The sequence below is a fragment of the Dromaius novaehollandiae genome, chromosome 16 (genome assembly GCF_036370855.1).
Source record: "Dromaius novaehollandiae isolate bDroNov1 chromosome 16, bDroNov1.hap1, whole genome shotgun sequence".
In the NCBI taxonomy this organism is placed as follows: Eukaryota; Metazoa; Chordata; class Aves; order Casuariiformes; family Dromaiidae; genus Dromaius; species Dromaius novaehollandiae.
Window position 1 is genome coordinate 11,611,107 of NC_088113.1, and position 23,977 is coordinate 11,635,083.

General features: G+C 40.6%; 1 protein-coding gene and 1 long non-coding RNA gene across 11 annotated transcripts in view; one reads left to right on the forward strand and one right to left on the reverse strand.

The window, feature by feature from the left end:
• The window catches only part of LOC112986976 (uncharacterized), a 276,385-nt gene that overhangs the window by 235,262 nt on the left and 17,146 nt on the right, over window positions 1–23,977 (forward strand). The gene's annotated exons all lie outside the window — the stretch shown is intronic.
• The window catches only part of PREX1 (phosphatidylinositol-3,4,5-trisphosphate dependent Rac exchange factor 1), a 179,036-nt gene that overhangs the window by 37,109 nt on the left and 117,950 nt on the right, over window positions 1–23,977 (reverse strand). For all 4 annotated transcript variants that reach the window (XM_064521464.1, XM_064521462.1, XM_064521463.1 and 1 more), the window contains exons 11-16: window positions 20,750–20,850; window positions 16,880–16,983; window positions 16,117–16,166; window positions 11,644–11,719; window positions 6,189–6,261; window positions 4,586–4,728 (exon numbers count right to left, since the gene is read on the reverse strand). In XM_064521464.1, the coding sequence (XP_064377534.1) occupies window positions 4,586–4,728; window positions 6,189–6,261; window positions 11,644–11,719; window positions 16,117–16,166; window positions 16,880–16,983; window positions 20,750–20,850 (547 nt within the window). The remainder of the gene's footprint in view (window positions 1–4,585; window positions 4,729–6,188; window positions 6,262–11,643; window positions 11,720–16,116; window positions 16,167–16,879; window positions 16,984–20,749; window positions 20,851–23,977) is intronic.

A 23,977-nucleotide genomic window follows, 5' to 3' on the forward strand; every position in this document is an offset into this window, starting at 1 on the left:
CTGCAGGATAGCTTCCAGCATCGCATACATCTTGCTTGTGGTGATGCTGACGCCACAAGAGCGAGACTTTAACATACGGGGTCTTGTGTCCGGTTTACCTACTACCGCACTTGCTGAACCCTCCCACTACATGTACATGAAGAGCCTTGGGTTGGGCACCAAGACTGCCCCAGTGAAGGAGGGGAAGGAACCCCATCCACCTCACCCCCCGCTGCCTCCCCCACCTGCTGCTAGCACTGGGGCTAAATAGAGAGAGGCAGCCACTCCCAGCCCAAACTCTTGGGGACACCAGCAGCAGAAGGGGCAGCAGAGACAGAGAGAGCACCATTTCCCACATGAGAATCCAGGACTTATCTCCCTCTCTCACAGCCTTCGCTACAGCTCTCCAGTGTAAACTCCTCTCTGTCAGACACGTGAAGAGTTTGAGCTGGGTAAGAATTTCTTATGGAGCAGTGTCTTATTAGATAATGACAGCTCTAAATGTTTCACACACACACAAAATTCACATGGTTTCTGTGGTCCTCGACTGCATTCATTTGAAGAGACCTATGTTCCTGCCACCTCACCTCCCAGTTTGTTCTAGTCCCCCCAGACTTTCAAAAGTTCACAGCTCTGGGCACTAAAACAAAATGAAGAAGCTCCAGGATCTAAGCCGACCTTACAGCTATTATCTTTAAGGGTATCTTTTGTCACGTTAGTAAAATAGGTTTGATACATACAAAACAATTCCAAGTTTCTTCTGGTTTGTGATCCTCCAGATTGAACAGACCATTCTCAACAGTTTAAGATTTACTGAGTAAAGCATGCTTTTTGCTTCAGAGTTCACTGAAATTTTTAGCATCTAAATCACCCCAAAGCCCTTATCTGGCCACGTACACCTAGATGATAGATGCCTCTTGTTATTGACTCCCTGGGAGATCAGAAACCCCTAGAGGATGGGCTCTCACTAGTGGCTCTGTTCCTGGGGGTGTTTTAAATCAATGATTTCAATTCTCAAGCTGCTGTAGACCCTGGTACACTAGTGTAATGCAGAGCAAAGGGGAAGCTCACTCTCTCCTGAAATTTTGCTGAATTAGGTAATTATACATCAGCACAAAACACAAGAATAATTCTCCTGGAATGATTAAAGATGGAAGAAATGTTAACAAGGAGCAAGTATAGCTTTATTTTAGTAATACAAATTACTATTATTTATTTATGATCTGAATAGGAGAAATGTTTTCTATAATTTTATAAGAATTTTAGGGAGAATGCTATGTATATTGGATTATCTGTTTTAAAACAGAAAAGGCATCAACTCAAATGATAATACCACTTAGTATCTAAAAATTTGATGCCTGAGGTGCTAAATCATAAAGATTACTTAATGCTTTTAATTTTCAAAGCTGGTTCAAGACGTAACAGCAGTAGCAAACCCTTGTGGACAGATAAGATTTAGTAGCCGCCTTTTCAGATGGTAAACTGAGGCATACAGTGAGTTAATGTCTTGCTCACGCTGCACTGTGATTTCATGCGAGAAGTTAGATTAAAACCCAGTTATTCCTGACTTCTGTGCTCAAACTACTGGCTTTCATTGAATATGCTACAATAATCGGGCCCCTGCATGACCTGAATTTCAGGACGTGCCACAGCCCTTGCTGTGAACTACAGTGGGACACTGCAGCTCCTCTCCTGCAGCTACTGCAACTCACTGCTGAGAAGTGATGAGGAATAGGGGATGCCCTGGAAGAACACAGGAGACAGCACAGGTCTGGAAGTTTGACAAGGTTTAGACTTTGGCTGGATCTCAAGTACCGTCCAGCACAATAGTTTTGAAAAATCTGCGTATGAGGTACGCAGGCATCATCTTAAGAAATTACACGGAACGCTTTTCTTTTGAGATCAGATAAATGATATACTACGTTCTCCGAGAGACTGTGTATGTATTAAACTTCTTATGGGACCTTGACGGAGGCCCATCTCTACAGGCAACTTTCTTTGCCTGCTATTCAGTTCCAAGATACCAGCTTTAATTTGCATTGTGGTAGGCCTAGGCTAAGGAGTAGAGGTGCCGATCACAAGTTAACAGAACAGCACAGCAACCGAGTCACAATGCTTGGAGTCAACCCAAAATCCAAATTCTCTTGAACTATGCAAAAAATGTTGTATATTTTTTCAGTGTATCAAGATTTATGTCCTTCAATATGAAACAATTGCACAAATAAATGAGTATTAAACTTTGTTTGAAGTGTATTTTTGCAAACTGAAAGCACTTTTTCACTTGGCATTTCTCATTTATACATGCCAAAGCTTTTTGTTTTCTGCTTTTGAGGGCAAGCTCTCCTGTGATACAGCAAAGTTAGATGAGTGGTTGGGGTTTGTTCAATTAAACAACGAGGATTTCATAACAGAAGAAAAGCCTGTTTCAAAAGCCAGTGCCGAGGAATTCCATTAAACTTCCTATGCTGGGACCTGGGGATGAGAAGGATCGATGCCCTATTATAACCATGAAGAGGCAAGACAGCAAAGCCCCAGGAGTCCAGCTGCTCGTAACTGCTTAACACAGCATAAAAAAGAAGTCAGGCACAAATGTGTTTGTAACGATGAGTGCAATGCATTTACTGTACTGCTGTTTGTGGGATCGTCTTCCAAGTATTCAGGGGACTCCTCATTTATTTGTGAAAATGAGTGCAGCTCAGAACTTTAGCACGACTACTGCTCATTGGAAAAAGATCCGTGCCCTCTAAGTGGGACTTTTTTTTATTCAGCATGGGCTGTTCATTTCATACTATTTACTTTTTGAGAAGTGAGTGCATTTTCACGAGTTTTACGCTGCAGTAGCACAATGACACACAGAGGTTGACTGATGCACTTCAGAACTACAATAATAGCAATATTACAATTATTGTTGTTCTAAATATTTCAGTCACCAAATTACGGAGTGACTGAAAGGACCAGTCAGGCACTATGATGAATCCCTAGTAAATGGTCCATGTGGAAGGTTTGCTATTTGCTCCAGAGGCTACAGTTTGTTCAGTCTCTTTAGTGAATACTAATAAATGACCATTATATTTACAGAAAGTGGAATCAAACAACTTTAAACAAATCCCTCATTTCAGCGGTAACATAGCATTGTTGGGTTTTGGCACTTTCTTTTTAACAGCAGTGCCTTGAACTAATAGAAAAAATCGGAAGAAACATACTAATTAATTTGTTTCCTCTAGTTGTCTTCTCTTGGTAAGGAGGAAGATTAATTATACTTGACTAACGACAGTTCTCACCAATTTATAGAAACTGATTTCTGAGTGCTTTGCAAATTGCAGGAAACCCCCCCCCCCCCAACATTAAGTGCTTCAAAGTTAAGTAAATTATACTTTTTAACTGCCTCCTTATCCAATAACTTTTCAAGAGGATAAATGTATTAACCCAACACTCCAATCTCTGTCCCTGGATGCATACGGGAAAAATATTGAGAGCCCATGGTGCTTTAAATATTACTTCTGATCATTGAGACAAACACAAATTGGTCTCCCTGGAGACAAGACAACAGTGAAAGGGTGAAGTTTCTATGAACCACAAGGAAAATTTTCCCATATAATAGACCTCTGGATTTTTTCCAGCAATTCTGCTTTTGTTTTTTCTGACCAAGCTTTCATCCTGCTCCTGCATTCTGCCAGTGTTCAAAGGGAGAAAAAGATCAGCCTGGAGCCACTGGCATTAAACAAGGATCTCAGAACAAAGAGCGGCCACCGATGCAACCACCAAGTCCAAACAGCATCAGAATACCCTCAGTGCAGCAAGGCAGCGATGGTATTTAGCAGAGTGGAAATTTGCAGATAACAGTAATGTTATAAGAGCATGAACATAAAGAACGATTTTGTCTGGAAAATGGTTTCTATACATGGGATAAGGACTGATACTTGATCCAGTCATGCAGGGCATATTTGTGTTGCTCAGATAATGATGCACCAAAATATCTGTGTCTTGGTCAGTCACTTGACTCTCATCTGAATCTACTTCCCATATTAAAGATGTTTAAACTGTGTTTAAACTTGATAGCAGACCTCTGCCGAGACAGTAGCGCCCAATACTTCCTCCTCCGTCACGCTAACACCGTGATGCCCACTCAGCAAACTCAGAGACATACAGTGCCTGCTGGGACAATACCTCTGGCTCCTGGCTCACTTCCAGAATCTCTCTCTCTCACACAGGCTGCATAGGAATAGAAAGGGACTGGGCTGTGGCCTGGACGAACTGGCCCTATTTCTGAGTCTCCTCTTTTCTTAAGACCTGCCAGAAATAGGCAGATACTTGAATGATGTGTGTTAGTGAGCTGTAGATTCAATGCTTCCAGGCAGTGTCTGCGCAACGGGTCTGGTCACATGGTAGAGAAGGGAGCAACTTGCAGATTGGAGCTACACGAGCTGAAAGTCTACAGCAAGGTAGCTCGAGGACTAGCACTGCTGCAGTGAAGGGAAGTCTAGCTACAGCTGTAATTTCCCCATTTTAATTCTGCTCTATCATAATTTTCCTTCTCATTCTGCTTTACTATAAGAAAACAACAATTTCATAGAAAGGTAAAGGGCTACATTAACATATTTCTTACCAGAAGGCTCTTTCCTAGGATGTTTTCCACAAGCTTGAAGTCATTACGTAATTGTTTGCTCTTGGAACTGGTACCTTCCATCTCCTCATCAGCATAAAAGCGGAAATATAAGGATTCATCCTTAAATTCACTCTTCTCCAGGACTGGAAACAACGTATACAAAATGCACACATGCATTTACACAGAGAAAGAAAGACAGAAACAAAAAAAGAAAGTTAAAGGAAGTGCTAAATATTTCCCCTGTTGATGCAGAACAAAGACCAGGTACATCCCATTCGACCAGCTATTCAGCTCTGTATTTTTAAGGTACTGCAGTATTTTAGGTGCACACTTTTCTGCATGTTGCATAGTGGCTCATGATATAATGTTTGACCTCCCTGGCAGGTAGAATGCATATAAAATGTGAAAGATCCTCTTGGAAGAATGATGTTATTATCAATGTCTTCATTGTTATGTCTTCATTATGTTATACTTCTCCCCCATATCAAAAAGCATATGGTAAAACTAGAAAAGGAACAAAGAGGGGTAAAAAGGTTGATTAAAGGAAAGAGAAATGGATAAATAGACTAAGACCTTTCAACCTGAAAAGGAATCACCTGATAGGGAAATAAGATCTATAAAATTCCCATGGAATTGGGAATTCCATGCATGGAAGCATGGCAAAGTTGTTCAACATGTTTTCAAATACTAGAACTGGGGGCATCAAGTGAAACCAGCAAGTGACAGTTTTGAAACTCGAGGAATTGCTTCTTTATTCAACATATATTTAGCTGTGGAACCCCTTGCCATGGCATGCTGTGAATGCCAAAAGTTTCTTCAGAAAGAGAACAGATTCTTTAAAGAAAATTGATTATTCTTACATTCTTATCATCAAGCACTATGCAAACTCCCTATTATAATAACCTGCTCTTAAAAACCACTATTCAAAACATGGATATTAAATGTTATTTATGACTAGAATTGGCCAATTCATTGGACAAATGCTGTTTTATCTTTAGGAGCCTGTATGCCTGATTCGAAACTGATATCGATGCGGTTTGTTTACTTCCCTAGTTTAGCGGCAGCATCAGTGGGGATGATGTTTAGCTCAGCAATTTGGCACTTACAATTTGGAAGCTTCAGGGGTTCAGCACTGAGGCTCATGCTTGTTGTCCAAGCAGCAGGCACTGGACTAGGGATCTAGTATCCTCTTTCCTCTTTTCCAGTGCTCAGCCTAGCATTAGAGGATTCAGCCTCATGTACCTGAGACTATTTGGGTGACAGTTCAGGACAGCACCTGGCTTGTGCATTGGTCTGATGGCCCAGATACAGATGCAGTGAAAAATATTCCCCTTCTAGTTTGTCTAATCACTGCAGGGCTCATCACAGCTGTGAGCAAGAGGGTCCCCTTGGGCAGGAACTAGCTCAGGCATTTTGTGCAGGTTCTGTGTAAGTCTTTGTGCAAGACCACTTTTTAGATGGACCTGCTTGGATGTCTGCAGTTGTCTGCATGTCAGCATACGTGGCACACCCTATAGAAAAGGGATTTTCAGACACTGCCAGTTAATCTGCCTTAAGTAAGAGCTCCTTTAATTGGGTGTGGGAAGGGGTATTGATGCATTACCGTGATGCATGAAGCCGTTATTGCAGAGTCCAACACCCAGTGCGACAGCTTCCTCCCGCGTCTGACAGTCTCCCTAGAAACAGGAGGATAAATATTACACCTCAGACTAGTTCCTAAACTAAATTATTTCCCCTCCCTGCAACACAGCTAGTGGCTCTGAAATTAGCAGGATGCTCTTTGTAGGGAACAATAGCAAGCAATTAAAATAGTCCCCCCCCCCGACCCAATCCCATTCATTCATATATATATATATATATTAAAAAAACATCTTTTCCCTCCTACAGAAACTGGGAGGACAAAGACCAGGATTCTGGAAAGCAGCTGTTGAACCCACAAAGACATATAACATTACCTCAACGTAAAGACTTTTTATTTGCAGTCTTAGTGTGTCTGACTTTAGGACTCCTTAGCCACAGACAACAAAGCTCATTCTTAGAGAGAGTGGTTGAGAGATCCTATCTACATCCAACCCGGAGGAGAAAAACCTCTATGTAAAACCAGTGCATGTGAACTCCGAAGGTCAGGCTGATTAAAACTGCAGTGGCACTCTATATTCTCATACAGCAGACCTGCTAACACATTATTCAGTTGCTCATCACCAGAAGCCTTGAGGGCAGTATTTCAAAATAGGTACCAAAGGTGATCTGCAAATTTACAAACGTATCTGAAACAACAGCATTAACTTTTGCATCTACAATTTGTTTAAATACAATGAATGTCCAGTTTTCTCTATGCATCTTTTTCTTTGTAGCCCCAGGTGAAGACTTTTACAAACGTGATGGCTGTACTACGGCTGACAGACAGATGAATTCTAAATAGCAGCAGCAAAAATCTGCAGGAACCACTGGTCTTTCCCAGATGAAAGATATTGCTGACCAGTGATCACTTGCTATATAATGCAATATTATCTGCTTCTCGGTCCCCCCAGGGACACAGCAGAACCTGAGATCTACTAGCTCACTAAGAGCAGCTGCTCAGTGCACTCCAGCAGGCAGAGGAGCTGCTGCTCTGCAGAGGAGTGAGCTCAGCAACTTACTCCCCTTCCTATGGAATCAGAAGCTGTATCCTACAGAAGTATTATCCTTTCTCTTTTTCCCTCCATTTGGAGAACTGGCCATCCTGAAGCTCTAGCAGATACTGCAAAGTAGTGTATTGAGTCTGTTTCAAACCAGTTTGCAGACCAACAGCCCTCTAATCTTGGTAGTAGGACATCGATGTGGGCTCCAAGTCCTACCTAAAAAGAAGAGTAGTTATTTGCCAAGCTGCTCAGTGGCAATATTGCCAAGGAGCATCACTATGGTGTAAAGATACGGCTTGCATACCGAGTCACACAGGATCAGCCCTTGCCAATCAGCTGCATTACTGGTACTTGAAGAGACGGTGACTGTGCCACTTTCTGAGAGCAATAAAAAACCCTGACACCCACAAACTAAGAACCAAATATTGTTGTCTTGGTAGAAGAGAGACAGAGGTGGTTCTGGAGGAATCACCGAGGGAGAGCCCAGCAAAGGGTTTTAATAAACCTGAAGTTTAACTTTTACTATGAACTAATTTCAAGGCTTTGCAAGTCCTTCCTCATTTTCAACATTCTGCCATGCGACAGTTCTCAACACTCATTTTGTGTTCCTCTGTGGCACAAATGGACAGTTTATGTAAAATGGACATTTTACAGAGGCTGGGACTTCAAATCTAATTCATTCTTTCAGTTGTAAATAAACTGGAGGGGAAACGTCTTTTCATATCATTCTCTTAACCTTTAGGAATCTAGTTCTGTTTTAGGCAACAAAATCTACGAGTAGGAAAGCGCTAAAACAGACGTGGCTACTCCTGGTGATGTTAACCTGGCCTCAAAATATTCCCCTGGCAAAACAGCATTTTCTAAATGTAAAAGATAACTAAAAATAGATCTTATCAGGTACACTGTGAGTACTTGTAATTGTTATGTAGCAATTCTTTCAAATACAGTAAAAGTAGTAACAGAAATCTTAAGGAAAGAGACCCACTTAGATGAAACAATCTTGACAGAATGTGTCTTAGACAACCTCTTCTCACAGAAGTTGCATGTGAAACTAGATACACTAGTTTTGATGTTCTAACTTAGGCTTATTCAAATATAATCACTGAAATTGAGTCAGCAGAATTTAAAAAAACAGTTTACAGCCAGTACCACAGGGAAGGATCATGTCCAGTGCACATTATTATTATTATTATTGTTATTATTACTTCTTGTTTTCTAGTTCTGATGGTGATACAATGTCTAAAGCCCTAATCATGGTCTGTTTTGACCATGGTTTTGAGCTGCATACGCCCAGCGATAGAGATGGTTTCTGTCTCATAGTGTTTACAATCTACGTGTAGGAGAAAAGAAAACAGATGAACACAGGCAGATATAAAACAGCAAAAAGCATTACCAGTGAGCGCATCAGCAATCACATCACTGTTGAGTATTTCGTAGGTATCATGGAAAAGGAGATTTTTCAGATTATGACTGTATCAGGTTTGTAGACAATTACAAAGTGCTCCTTCCAAGCAGGAAGGCAGCCTAAGGAAATGCGGTGCACAAAGATGCAGCGTAGACTGCAGTCGAAAGAAGGGATGGATGGAGAGAATCACTGAAACAAGAGGCCTGAAGGACCTTAGCAGCAGCTTCCTCCTTTGCATTCTTCCCTTTACTTTTATTCTTCCTTTCACACAATTACCATTTAAAGTTTCTTAGACTTATGACTGGGGTCAACTAGTAGCGCTTTATCACAGATCATTTCTGGAGGTCTGGATATAAATCTTTTGTCAGGTGGCAAGGGGACTGGTTTTGCGGCACTGCAACCCTTTAACGTTTCAGAACACCCCAGCAGCTCCTCAGGCTCTGTGAGGAGCAAGAGCTCTGCCGTTTGTAAGTGGGGTCTGTTCTCCTCTTTCTTCTCAACCCAGTGACACCAGGAGAAAGATTAGTTCATACAACGAAGCTGAGGGTCCGGAATCAATGGAACAAGCAGAGTCCCTTCCCTCAAGGATTACCTGTAAATACACATAGGGACCGTAATAAAATTCACAGACACTTTCAGCCTAAATCCCTGGATGTGGTTCAGATATCTTTCCTTTCAGGCTGTAACGGCTGAAACCATCTCTCCCTGACATTCAAAGGGACACTAAAGTAATACCCACAGCAAACTCTATTTATCATAGCAGTATCTGTTTTCCGGGATTTGACTTTGTGCCTGTAAGACAGGCATAAACACTCGCATCTTCTATCAGTGCTTATGCTGGTACACATTTCTCTTCACCATCATACTTAAAGCTTTGTTTTAGTGTCTGATGCGTAATATTGCTGAGACACAGTATGGAGGCAACTGCCACAGAATCCAGGCATTGCGAGGAGCTATAAACAATAATAAAAAAAGAGTCAAGCAAGCTCAGCATTAAATCTCCCAGTCATTAGGAAACCCCTTGACCATCCTCTCTCATGTGTGAAAACTCCCTTGTAGTAAATATGCTGTGCTAGTAAGTCAGAGGACACATTAATAGACCTGGCAGGCAGAGATGCTCGGCTCCTGCAGAGCCCCGATGTCTGCAGAGCCACAAGCCCCCTGCACAGCTGGTAACAGAGCTCTTAATGCCGAGCCCGTCCCAGACTCTGAGCACGTGCCACACACGGGGGATAACAACACGCATCACATTTGAATACAACCATTCAAATGCACACAAGATTAAGCCTCAATTAGCACCCAACTTATTTCTTGACAGAGGCATAATATGTAACAATTTTCAGGTTGGAGGATCAGGGTATGAAATATAGTTAACATCGTCTCTTTGAATAAAATGTCCCTAGTCTTCCACACTGTTCAGTCTTATGAATATTTGTAATGGTCAAGGAAATGAAAAACAGCTTTCTTATTAGGGAAGTGTCCCACTGACATTTATATCCTGAATTGCAAACAGAAATCAGAGACTCCATCCTTCAAAATAGTCATCCTCGTGTCATTAAATCTAACAGAAACAACAGTCCTCACTTTTTGAGCACTATTTCCAAATGAAAATCATGATGCATATCATTTGTCAGAAACAGAAAAAAATATATCCCAGCATTTTTCTGTAACTTGTGTAGTTATCAAATCAGACACCAACCATCACCAAAATGTTCAAAAATAGATGCTTAAATTTGAACTGACAAGTTGATATCTGAGCAGTTTAAAAAAACGCACTGCTTTGCAAAAACCTGAGCATTCAACAGCTCCCACTAAAATCTGCTGTTAGGTAGCACAGCCGGAGCACAAATGGTAGCTATAGTTCAATCTGCTATGAAAACTTCAAGCACCCCCCATGCAAATTACTACTTGTAAGGATCTACAAGCAAAAACTGATTTAGCCATGTACACAGGAATTCGTCTGAGTCCTCGACAGTAATTTAAATGTTTAACAATGTTCCCCTTTAACTAAGCACAGAAGCATCTTCCCTTGTCTTTGCATCTGTACACACGTATACGCATATACATACACATGAAATAAAGTACATATTCTCCTGTATCTCCATTTCTGGCTTTAGGACAATCTGGTTCCATCCTAATGTAAAGGGAAGTTCAGGGAACAGGAAAACCAAAGGCTGGATTAACGTACCAGAATGAACAGGGAAGGAAGTGAACTACCTTTTTCCAGACCTAGCGCTGATCTTTTACTTTGCCATCTGAGTCTTTCTACTGCCTGCAGCACTATGTTTAACTATTATAATGGCCAGATTAGCCTGATTACATCTCTCCTCTTTGGCCAAGGCAGACTTTTTTTATCTCAGGTTTCCATGAATAGGACCCTATTAAATCACATGTAACCGATATGAAAACCTCAGTGCCAATATGTTTGCCCTCCTCTATACTCTTAATAAGAAAGCAATTGACTACGCCATTCCCATTCAGCTGTTTAGCACAGAGTATCTGAAATCTTATCTATCTTATTAACGTAGAAAGATGTCAAATGCAATTGCAGGAAATGTTTCTGAAAGACAACATCCCTGGCTGCCAGGGCCTGATTCTCATTCACCCGAGCGTCCCTTTATGTCCTTCTGACAGTGCACGGGGGCTTAATGTGATCGCAAAGCAGACCATCACTTAAGATGAAAACAGAATGTTAGATTGCTTTAGACTATCAAAGCTAGATTTTAAATTCCCCATTCGTTAAATGAGATCAACGTTGCTTTGAGTGTCTTCACAAAATCACAGGAAATAGGAATGGAAAAGATCTCTGAGGATATCCACTTCATCACTCCCAGGGCTAACGCAGGATTTTCTTTTTTATGCTGCCAAATCCTGAGTTTTCACCAAATGAACAAAAACAGAAAACATGAGTGTAATTTTGAGGAATCTGAATATATTTAATTATGTTGTACTAACTAAATATGTTTTTTAACTTTTAAATGGGACTGAAAAATTAAGCTGTCACGGACAGCAGCATCTTAAAATTTGCTTACCTGTACAATGAGCCAATCCACTAGTTTACTGGCAGGGATTACTGATTTGTAGGTCTTTAGATGGTAGTCACGGTCTCTAATTAAGAAAGAGAATTCAGGGAACATCAGTACAGAAAGGTAAACATTTCTTTTAGACTCTAAACCTAAATATACTCTTGTGACCTACTATTGTGAAGTTGAGGATAAAAGAAGAATTATTGATGGAAAAAAATGAGACTTCTAGCTGCAAATAAATAAAACAAAGAAAGGGGGAGCAGATATTCTATTTCTTTAGAATAAATGACTGTTTATAAACTCTTCTAAGAACTTGAATTAGAAAGATATTCCAGATCAGTACAGATCAGTATTATTTCAAATTTCTCTAGATATTGTTTCAAGCCATCTTCAATGAGCAAAAGATCACTAGGAAAATGATATGTTCTTTTCACGATTGCATTGAGCTTCTTGAACTCAGGTTAGTTTACTGCCACCACAACGCCTTTTGGAAACCTCATTCTTCTGGCTGAAAGTCATCTTCAGGTTGCATTCATGTCCAGTTTATATATTCTGGCTTGCAGCCAGCCACAGTCCTTAGCTTACATAGTTCTCTAATATTTACCCATCAATGTACTCATAGACGTGAGCTTACATATTGCCTCCCTGCCCTCTTTTTGTCAGCCCCACTAAATCAAGCACCTTTTAGCCTGTGCTGTCATGAGACACTCTCCCGATTCTCTGCACCTGCTCATATTTTACTTCCTTCAGCAGGATATCACAGAGCAGCCAGATACAAATAGAGCACAGTGTTCTTTTACGGCATAAGACAATTTCAGCCTTCGTAAATTAAAAAGTAGACGTGTTGGCATTTAGATCTTGTAACACAACTTGCACCATCTCTCACTCAGCTCTTGTTCAGAGCATCACCGTTTCTGAAATCAGGAAAAGAAACCTTGTTGTAACTTGCTGCATTTTGCAGGTTTCTTCCATTCCTCTTCTCAGAACACGGAGATAGTTGATGGTTTAAGTTTCTTATCAAATATGTTTGCATCAAAATTCTTTAAAGAGCTCAGGACACTGGCTTGAACACCTTTCACCTCCAGGTCACTGAATTTAATCCAGCTCATGAGCATATGAAAAGTTCTTTCCATTTTAAGGCTGTTCACTGGCCCATGTGAAGAAAGTTGGGTGGTCTTGATCCAATTCCTAGTTCCACATCACAAAAGGTATTACCACAGTTAATTTGCATTAATTGGCTCCCTCTTGTTGAGTGTTTCAGTAGACAGGCCAAATACTGAACGGGCAACGGAGAATTAATTCCCCTCTCACCCCTGGACGTGGTCCACTATTTCAAGCACGAGGTCCATTGGCATGACTCTGGAGGGACACTTTCACAGCCCCCGTAACTGTTTTACAGTCTGGATGTACTGTATCTGTTTTGCAGCTCAAGAGAAGATTTTAGTCTTTGGTTCTGCCAAATCAACCTCTTTCATTAGCACCACACCATTTGATAGTCCCCTTTTTCTAAATATCTAAAATCAAACAACCACCTAAAATTCATCCTACCCATGTTTTCCTTTCACTGATCATCTACAGATACAAATATGTTGTGACTGGCTTTTGCAAATAAGTGCAACAGAAATGCCTGTGTGTTTGCATAACTCGGGGTGTGACAAATTAGAAAGGGAAGCAGGACTTCCAGAATCTGAAAAAAATCATGACAGCATTTCCAGAAATATGTATCCTCAGAACAAAAGCTTTCCTTATAGTGCTTACACACATTTTTCAGCTTGTCTTCCAGTAATGTGCTAAGCCCAGCACAAAACTGTGGGCGTTCTCTGTGCAATTTTCCCTTGCACGCTCTTATCATAAGAAAATGTGCTTTCGAAATGTCAGAACAATAAAGGAAAGTATTAAAATATTGAGTACTAATGAGTAGGCGTTTCCAGATTTTGAGAAGCAACTCCCAGCATTTTAATAGGGATGCTGACATAGAGCTAGAGCTTTGAATAAGCTAATATTTCACTGGCATTAGGATCTTGGTCCAAGGCCCAGTCTTTCACTGCTTGTATTTAAATGCTTGTCAGGACGAATATTTCAAAATTAACTCACTGACTTTTCCCCCATTTCAATCTATCCCTAACAAGAGTGGAGCAGCAACCATAAAGTGTTATCCAGGTCCATGAGCTGCTGGTGAATAGTCAAATATGGATGTGGGAATCCTTGAACTTCCTGCAGAACCTCACCGCCTCACACAGCTTAAAGGAAAAGGATGTTCCTCACATGCTCCAGACCATCCAGACACTGGAGTATTGTCCATTACACACGTACGTGGGGAGCAAGTTCTCCCACCCTCACAACTTCCACCTGAAGTAGATGAGAGACATATTCAGAACCTTCTCTACATCCAACACTATTCTATACATTTTACTTTTTATGTATCATTCTCCAAAGTAACACGCTTTGTTGCTGGGGGCGGGGGAGTACATCATATTGTCCTCAAAGTACATAAATGTCAGGGTTTATTTAAAGAAAATTTTAAAGGCAACTGCTACATGGAAACTCCCTAGTTTCCAGGGAAGGGAACCAAGGAAGGTTTTGTTCCAAGGATGTAAACAAAAAAAAGCGACTTTTGTACTTCATGATTCTTCCAGTCCTATTGGTACATACACCAGGTACTCGAAGCAGTTTTCCTGCTTTTTTGGAAGGGAAGTTGCACCATGAAAAGCAGGTTTTATCGACCTTGCTAGTCGACCTTGCCATGATTGCAGGGATCAGCAATCTGAAGATGCCAAACAAAGTAGTGGCCTACAGACAGAGCAGAAAGTAATAGGCCTTGCACAACAGACTGTCACGTAAAAGCTGGCTCCAGAAACATGTTAGGCTTGTCAAAGGCAAAAAGACATGATGAGAAGACATGAAAGGAGGAGAGCCTGGGAGATTCACAGGGAAGTGGAAGGAAGGGCAAGTAGAAAAGTCAATAGCTGGAAGAAGAGCCTGAACACACTTAAAATATAGGTCTATCCAGAAAGATGCTAAAACTTCTAAGAGTTTGCAATTTTTCATTGATCATTCACAGTTTAGATTCATGCTGTCATTAACACAGATTAATCCTGATATAGAATCTCAGCTGGAGAATCTTCCTATTACAAAAATAGCACACTCATAAAATACCACAGGACAGGCTTGTGGTAGTTGTTTCCTCCTTGCCAGTCCCTAAAGCACAAGTCTACATCCCTCTCAGTCTGTGGGTACCCTGAGGTAAGAGACATTTTTTCAGCTTCATTTACAATTATTCCTACTTTGCACGTGAATTACTGTCTTAAGAGATGAAATGCACATGTGCAAATACACATGCATTTATATCGCTATTTTGCCTACCCAGAGCTGCATCACCCTCTTCTGCTCTCTCCTTACCCTTTGGGCTGAGACCTACACTACTGTCGAATGGCCAAAAAAAAAAAAAAAAAAGTCACAAACAAACTCAACAACACCCAGTGATCTAATTAGGCAGATTTATGATTGATGAACTGTACCTATCTTTGCAGCTACTTTTAGCATGACAATAACATCTCTTTCTCAGTGAAACATCTGTTGTACAACTTGGAGGTTGTACAACAAGAGGTCAACTTTGTTGAATTTGGGATTTCAGCCATGCCCACCTGAACTTTTCTCTCATCACCAGTTTTTCTGTATGTTAAAATGAAGTTCTGCTGAGTGAAAATGCCCAGTTCTCAATCACAGGTAGCTAAACAGAACACCCATGTAGTTCAGGCTGGTTTCCGTCACAGGCCAGAAATACTCATCTGATGTCACAGCAAGGCCACAACATCTGAAAATCATCTCCTGGGGTCTGGGAAGATAGTTAACTAGTGCATGCAGATTAGCTCTATTCTTTAGCATTTATTTATACAAAGCCAAGTTCTGAAGATTCCATCCAAAATATTCATGTTTTTTTCAAATTATAGCTTCAGGTTGTGTTCCACTTCAGATTGGTTTCTGTTCATTTAGAGTTCTTTGAATGAAAGAATCCTAGCATTCCGTTGGCATCTGTTTACATCACTAACATCTGTCTACTACATCCCTTTAATATCTGTCTACATTTTCCATAGCCCAAATAATGTAGCAGCTAACAACTGCACTACACAATCTGCCCTGAATCAGTGGTCACTTATTAATTGCACTCACGTTAACTCACAGAAAATGTCAGGGTAAACAAATAAACTTGTGCCATGCTAACAGCTCTTGTGGACTGACAGAGGAAGCAAACTCCAGGAAGACTGTGAAACTAGCCTTTCACACTCCCAGGATACAGTTCCAGCATCCTCCAGCAGAAGCACAACTACAGATCCAAACACTGGAGATAGAGTAGTAAAAGAGCCAAAAAAATGTCTATTATAGGTTGTAAGGCGAAAGAAGAAATATTTCATTAGTAACTCGTCATCCCTTTAACAAAGCCAGATAGTATATACAAGGGGATCATGAAGATAAACTTACTTTACCACTGGAGTATATAGACAGTGTAGTCGACAGTAAAGCCTCACACCCTGAAGAAGGAAAGATACATGGCATTATCAGCTTTTTCTTTTCAAAAAAAAAACACTGACTAGCTGAAGCTAGCAAAACCTGGACACTGATGTCTCTACTCAGCCAACATTATCTACCAATTAACTGTTTTTCTAAACTCTTATCCCTCTTTGTCAAACATTTTCCTCTTTCTCTACCTCCAGAAATTGAAAAATCTCTTCTTTTATCTTTAATCTCTTCCCCTCCAACATTTTCTCTATTGATCCTTCCTCACAATCAGCCTATGAACTGATGTGCATAAGGAGTCCAATTTATTAAACAGTATATTGGCAGATGTAGGATCAACAAAACTCATTTGACAAATATAATTATGAGGAACTGCAGTGAAATATTGATCTTTACTATCTCCATAAACCATCATGACTAGATCTTCAACAGACATACTGTGTTATGGCCAATTGTCTTCTTTTAAGACCTTTTGTTACTATATTAGGATTGTAATCAGAAACCCTGGATGCACTCACAAGTGCATTGATATTTATTGCTAAGCTCTGCTTCTTCTCCCTAGAGTGAGCATCTTCTGTGGCATTAGGATGAATAGCTTAATATAACAGAAGTAAAAAGCAGTAGACATCTCCTATACAACAGGTCACCAACATTCAGAGGTAAAGCAAACTCTTTTCATGGTTATTATGCAAATTATTAGGTTCCAACTAAGACTGATAACACAAACCTTGGACATGATGTCTTCCAATTCACTTCTTGGCTTGTAGGTTCCATCATCATAGCGAAACCTGTACATCACCTGCTCATTCTTAAACTGGTGCTTATCTGAAACTAAAACATCAGTACAGTAACTAAAACCAGTCTTTTTTCCCCTGGCATGTCCTTCAGAGGCCATGCACTTGGCCATACACATTTCTATACCTAAAGATTAGCTGGTTTCTGAGGGAAGGACTCAGCTCCTCAAATTTCCTCTTGTTGTGTATGTATACGCATATGTGCATATATTTCTGAATGGCTCCACCAACAAGAACAGTTTTCTGAATAGTACATCTCCAATAAACACTGACATTTCTTCCTTTTACACCAAGTTCAGTTTATTTGTCTTTGGAAGCAGCCTTAGTGAAGGTAATCAGGATCATTTGACTTTTTCCATTGTGTTTTGAACCAAATGCCTCCAAAATCCCACATCAATTATCTTAGCACTAACGCCATTTTTGCAGCTGCCCACAGCTCTGCAATTCCATAAGCACAGAGCATTGCAGTGGATGAACTGCAGCTGTTAGAGGTATACTTCTACCAGGGTTCTTGTATTTAATACCAACTTCCTTCTAAAAATTAAATGGTACTTTCAAGAGACTGCTTCTTTTTTGCCAGAGTAGCTGTGCTACAGTAGTGCAGTTAAAATCTTATTGGGTCATGCTATATACCAATAGGCTTTAAAAGCAAGCACACAAAAGATGCTTCAGTATGGTAAGCAACACCTTCAAAAGGAGCATTGGCCCAAATCAGAAGAGTTGAATTCATAGCCAATTTCATATAGATTTATCCAATAGGCCAAATCATCAGAAGAGGGTTGAAGTCCACACACAATTATATATAGGTTTATCCTGTCTCTGTTCAAATGTAAACCATTTTAAGAGAACATGTAGGAGGGAAACCTCTCATACTGAAGGCAATAATCTACTAATTGGTAGAAATTATTTGTTTCACTGATTACTAAATGAGTGGTAATTTAACTGATAGGTGCCAATGAGTGCTCAAATTTGAAGTAAGCATTAATGTGTCTTTCAGATATCATAATAACTAGTGTAGAAATGTCATTGTCCACAGATTAATTGAATGGAGACCAGTTTACAACTACGCAGAAAAACAAAGGAGGAGGATATCTAGAGAACAGTGCAGAGAAACAAAGGAGGAGGATATCTAGAGAACAATAGTCAAAGCAGACAGCAGATGAGGTAGGGTAGCTTAGTCATTGTAATCTTCCCTGCCTTGCCAACAGAACGAGATAGCCAGGCCTTTGTGGCGGAGCACCCTCAAACATTTTGGATGCAGTCTTTCATAGTGTAGGCACAGCACTGATGAACTGACAAGAAATACGGATTTACACTATTTAAGATGCATCTTAGCTTGAGTTTGACTAATTTGAGACAACTGGTTGCACTGGCTGACCATTTAGTATTCCCCTCGCAGAGGAGCCAGGACAATTGTTTAGAAGGCAGAGACTAGAAATTCTGGGGACTTGTCTTCATTTCATCAGACATCCTGCTCTGTGAATATTATAATGAAGATTTCTCCTGCTTTTGGTGATATTTTCCTAAATTTCAGACAGTAAAAGAAAATGTGCAGGATCAGGTGTATATCCTTTCGTATATGGTGGAATTTGTAATCTGTGTTAGCTATTGATGTCTTTGAGAGTCTGCATGCTCTGGGTTTTGTATTTCTAAATCCAATTGAGAACCAGGTCTGCAGAAAGTACCTTTTAATCTTCTCTGTCTGGCACATAGCAGATCACGTTCTGATCATTTCTGCTCTCTGTGAGGGGTACCAGGACTTACACATCAGCAGTTCCAGACAAAAGAGCCAGAATTAAAGGAGACACAGAGGAAATGGAGTGATAAAATGGACAGAGCTCAGCACTCTGTCACTGAGCAATCTTATTTGGCTCTGCTCCTCAAGCAGGCTGAGAGATCAGCAGTTTTCACCTGACAGTAATGTTATGCCAAGTGAAAACAAAAGATAAAATATATTGCCTAATGTAGAGGAGGGGTAAGGACTTCATTATGGTGCACTGGTTTTACGTTCTTGCTACACTAGGAGACACATAATGAGACACTCTTCTTGTCTAATGATATACCAAAGTTTCAAGGGATATTTCCTTAACTAAATGCAGAATTGCAAATACATCCTAATATCTAGCAATAACTGTCTTTGGAGACAATGACATCAGGAGCTCTAAGTAAAGGCAATATTAAAACCAAATCATATATATCTTGCTCAGGGCGTTTGGATGGGCACGACTTTCCTTGAACTGTAAATTTGTATTTGGAGAAAAAGGGCACTGACGACATGGTCAGAGTATGAAGTTATGGCAGAGTAAAGAGTCGTGATGGAATAACAAGTCTCAGAAGAGCTTTATGCATTGACAGTGCAAGTGCACACATTCAAGATGTAGGCAAGCAAGGGTACGAGTGCAAAAGAGTATTCTTTGTGCAAAGGGGGCTATAGTGTTTAAGTTCTCCAAAGCCACAGTTATGGCCAACTACTCAAAAGAGCTCAATGTATTGGAGCTGACACATACAGAGTGTGACATGAATGTGACATGATATGCTTCTCCCTATACACTTTTGCAAAACTGGACTCTTATTTTGTTACCTAAATAAGCACCAAGTTCTTTCCAGTTTCTGGCACTTCAAAGTCTGAATGTGCCTGAGAGTATGTCTTGGTACTTGGGGGTGGAATTATATGTGCATGAAGGATTACGGAGCTGCTCACATTAGCAGCAAGAGTGATTTCTCTGTGTTTTAGTTAGGCAAAGATAACAGACGGTATTCCTTAACAGTGTTATTGTCACCTGGAAGGCAAGTTTGTGGAGCTGTGATGCCAAAAGATCAAAGCAATACTAGCCTAATTAAATGGTTCCTCTATTTAAATCAGTTTCCAAGAGACTGTGAGGAAATGTAGACCACTGGTGACTTAAGACCACCCGTAAGGCTTATTGCTTTGATGTGCACTTTGCAGCTAAACTCACCTGCAAGTTGAAATTAAGGCATTTGCTGTTTAAATAAAATATGACTATGTTGCTCTGTCTACATTGTGAAATGGGCAAATAATAGGAAACAGCAGGAGAAGCCTAGATTTAAAGGACTTAAAAAGCAGGAGAAAGTCCTGCTTTTTAGCAGAAATGCAGGTAGCACAGAAGATTTTCAAACAGGCATCCTGTGCTGCTTTGCTCATGCGACACTTGCATGCACTATCCTATGCTCCTAAAACATCCACCACAAGACTTCAAGGACTTCAAGGTCATCTGCTCAGTTTGATGAATAAATATGATACATTACTGTTTTAAAGAGACTCTCTTGCAAAATGATCTGGAAAGAACAAATCCTGTAACAAATTCTCCGTCATCTCTTTTCTTTATAATGAGTAATCTCACTAGAAAGAATGACCCAGCATCTGGAGATCCTCACTCTGTTCATACCTATGCCCCATTCTAAAACAGCACTGCTTGACCATCCTCTTTATTGCTGATGTTTCATATGGAAAGCTAGCTATACTTACTGATCACAACAAGATTTTCAAACACACAAAGTGCAAATGAATGTACACCTGCCTGTGTGCAGGTGTTGCAGAGATGTTGCAGAGAAATCAAGCTACTGCAGGCATAAATGCCTTCAGAATACCCAGTGAGTCCCCTTTTCATGACATAAATATGCCCATTCCCATTAATACCAAAGTCATTAAATACTCTAAAGATCTGATGGATACGGTACAGAAAAGCATTTGAACATCAGGTGAACAGCTGCAGCCACCTTTCCACCGTCATTTCCAGGGCATTACTGAAATCTGGCGTCTCTTTATGACACGGAGCACTCACCATGATGAATAATTCCATTTTCAAGCAGCGCCTGTCCCAGGTTGACCCCTTCCTCTGGTTTGCTTATCTCTCCAATCTCTGTGAGCCATGATACAAACTCACTGCAAAGGGAAGCAGAACAGAAGCAATTAGCTTTTCCTCCCTGAAGGTAAGCAGATACATGTCTCTGCAAGTTGGCAGTCACCCACAGGTGACTCTGCTTGAAGAAAGTGCAAAAACTGTTGTAAATTATGACACCTCTTCGAGGTGGATTCAAACTGGAGGTTATATTCTGGAGGAATATAACCTACACTTCTGGAGGAAACACTCTGCAGAAGAATCAAGTCTCCTATCTGGGGCTTTTCCCACTATTTCTTTTAGTTCATCATAATTAGCTGACATGTGAAGCGAAAGAAGGCTTAGCTGGATCTACAAAGATGCTGCAGACACTTATTTTAATGAGCAATACAGACATCCAAAGGAGATCGGGAAAGCAAGATTAACTGACGCCCTTGAAAACGAGTTGCACATGAAAGGAAACAACTACTTCTATCCAAACTATCCCTCCAAGCAATGTCCATGGTCTGAATTAATTACCTATGTTTGTCTCTCTTCACTGGGTCTGATTTTTCCTCTTCAGTGGTGTAATTGCATTGGCTTTAATAGAATCACACTAGGACTTATGACAGAAGATTCAAACTCACTGAATTCAAGCACAGAGCAGTGCAAGTCCCACTGACAGGTTAATTTAAGGTAATTTACTGGAGCTGGTGCTTGGCAGATACAGAAATGATGCTTCTAGTTTATAGCCAAAGGTGCTAAGTCTGCCTGCGCATGCAGCACAAAATGAAACCTCTCTCTGGTGACGGGCAGTGCTGCACATACGGCAGAAAAAAAAGCTAAAAATGTATAGACACGTAGGATGTGACTCAATTAAAAACAGTAGGTACAGAAAAATGGACATTACAAGCCTGATGAATGCAGCACTGCCAGAGTTCTAGGGGGACCCAATTTGTCTGCCAGGTTAATTAGGGATTATACTAGAAATGTGTTAAATTCATAGAAAGGAACAAAAGGAATATTTGAAAGCAGAACAACATATGGGAAATCTGAGTTCAATAAACCACTTGGATACTTGCCAATGTGCAGAGGGTTGCTGCTTATCAGCATCCATGCCTCCAGTTGTGGGCTCTGAATGCAGTATTTTTAGTCTCTTTATGTTTATCAGAGCTGACTCATCTAAGCTGTAGGTAGCATTTGTATTTTGCCTTTAAAATAACAACAACAACAACCACTTTCAGTGTGCTGAGGGGCTACTCTATAACTGTCATAGTGAAGAAAAAGCAGCAGAACTTATTCAACTACGCCAGGGGAATCCCATGGAAACCAGCAGTTTTGTAAAACTCCTAAAACCAGAGTACTGCAGTGATGAGCCAGGCTTGACTGATCCTCTAAGGAAAGCTCATTTTCAATTTCCCAGTAATTTCAAACATTTTTAGAATCATTTTAAGGCTAAAACACAGAATATAAACTAAAGAGGGAAGAGAAGCAAGATTGGTCTTCCATTCCCATTACTGGTGATACAAGATCTGCTACCTACTACTCTGTGGAGTGCCGGATCCCAGGCATGCTGACCAACGACTGTTAAGTGCCCAGGGTAGACCTGCAGTTGCTATACGCTTTTCATTGAGTGCAATCTATCTATGACTGTTTACGGCACAAACCACTGCCCCAAAATCTCAGTGCAATATTACCACTTTTTCAGCCTTCCTGCTTTTTTCATGTTGAACTGTGTCCCCAGAGCTTATTGGGATCCTCAGTATAAAGAAATCAAAGTTTGAAACTCAAAGCTAAAAAGGGAAAATAACTGAATGCTGCTCCCAAGTCCCTGAAGCTTCAGAGCTATAGGATTGTTTTCTTAAGAGCTACTTTAAGATTTCTGTGGCATCTGATTCATGAGCAAAATTAGTAAGTGTTTGCTCTGAAGGCTTCATAAACTCTGAAAAGTGCATGATCTAGAAATATTTTAAGAGCTTTTTAGCATATGCTGTACTGTTGCCAAACAAGCATCTGTCTGAAGGCAATTACAGTACTCTACAGACGATCAAAAAGCCTGCAGGATGATGGAATTTTCACTTCATCCATTTGTTGGGCATGGGGATTTGCATGGATTCAGCTACCACGAATGCGCACAGAGATCGAGTAACTGTATGTACAAATGGCCAGCAAGCCAACCACAGTATTTGGATTCTTTCTTTGCACAGTTGAAGTAACTCTGAAAGTACATGCAACTGAGCTTTTTCATATTGTGCTCACAGAGTACTGTAGGCTTCCAGCATCCAGTTCAATCTCCCATAGGTTTCTGGGACTAGGCTCCTGCTTCCTCTGCTCAGGATTTCTTCTGAGTGCCAAGGAACAGCATTAAATACCTCAGAAAAAGGCATCCCTTTCCAGGATGGAGGAAAGAGAGATGTGGAAACACTCTGGTGGAGTTTACTGTGCTTTCCTCCTTATATATAATTTATTTTGATTACTCTTGTCTTAAGATGTAGAAGGTGAAGGCAGAACTTTATTACAACATCACAGAAAAATTTGGTTTGGAAGGGACAACTGAAGGCCATATAGTCTAACCTCCTGCTCAAAGCAGGACTAACTTCAAAATTAGGAGGTTGCTCATGGCCTTGTCCAGCTGAGTTTTGAAAATCTCCAAGAGATTCCACAACCTCTCTGGATAACCTGTTCCAGTGCCTAACCACTCTCATGGTGAAGTTTTTTCCTTTTATACAATCAGAATTTCCCTTACTTCAACTTGTAACCATTGCCTCTCATCTTTTCTTCGTGTCTTCTTCTATGAACAGTCAGGCTCTGCCTTCTCTGTAACTGCCCATTAGGTAGCAGAAGACCACAGTTAGATCCTGCTTCACCTTCCCTTCTCCATGATAAACAGTTCCTTCAGTCTCTCCTCATATGGCAGACACTAACCAAAACTGGGCCAAAACTGGATGCAGTATCCTATAGAGAGTTTCATGAGGGCTGAGTAGAGGGAAATCACTTTCCGTGACCTGCTGTCCATACTCTTGCAAAGGGAGCCTTCTACACACTTAGCCTTCATCACCGCAGATGATTCATGTCCAACTTGTTGTCCACTGGGACACCCAGGTGCTTTTCTGCACAGTTGCTACTCAACTAGTCAGTCTTCAATGTATCAACCACTCTCCCCCAGTTAGGTACCATCCTCACATTTTCTGA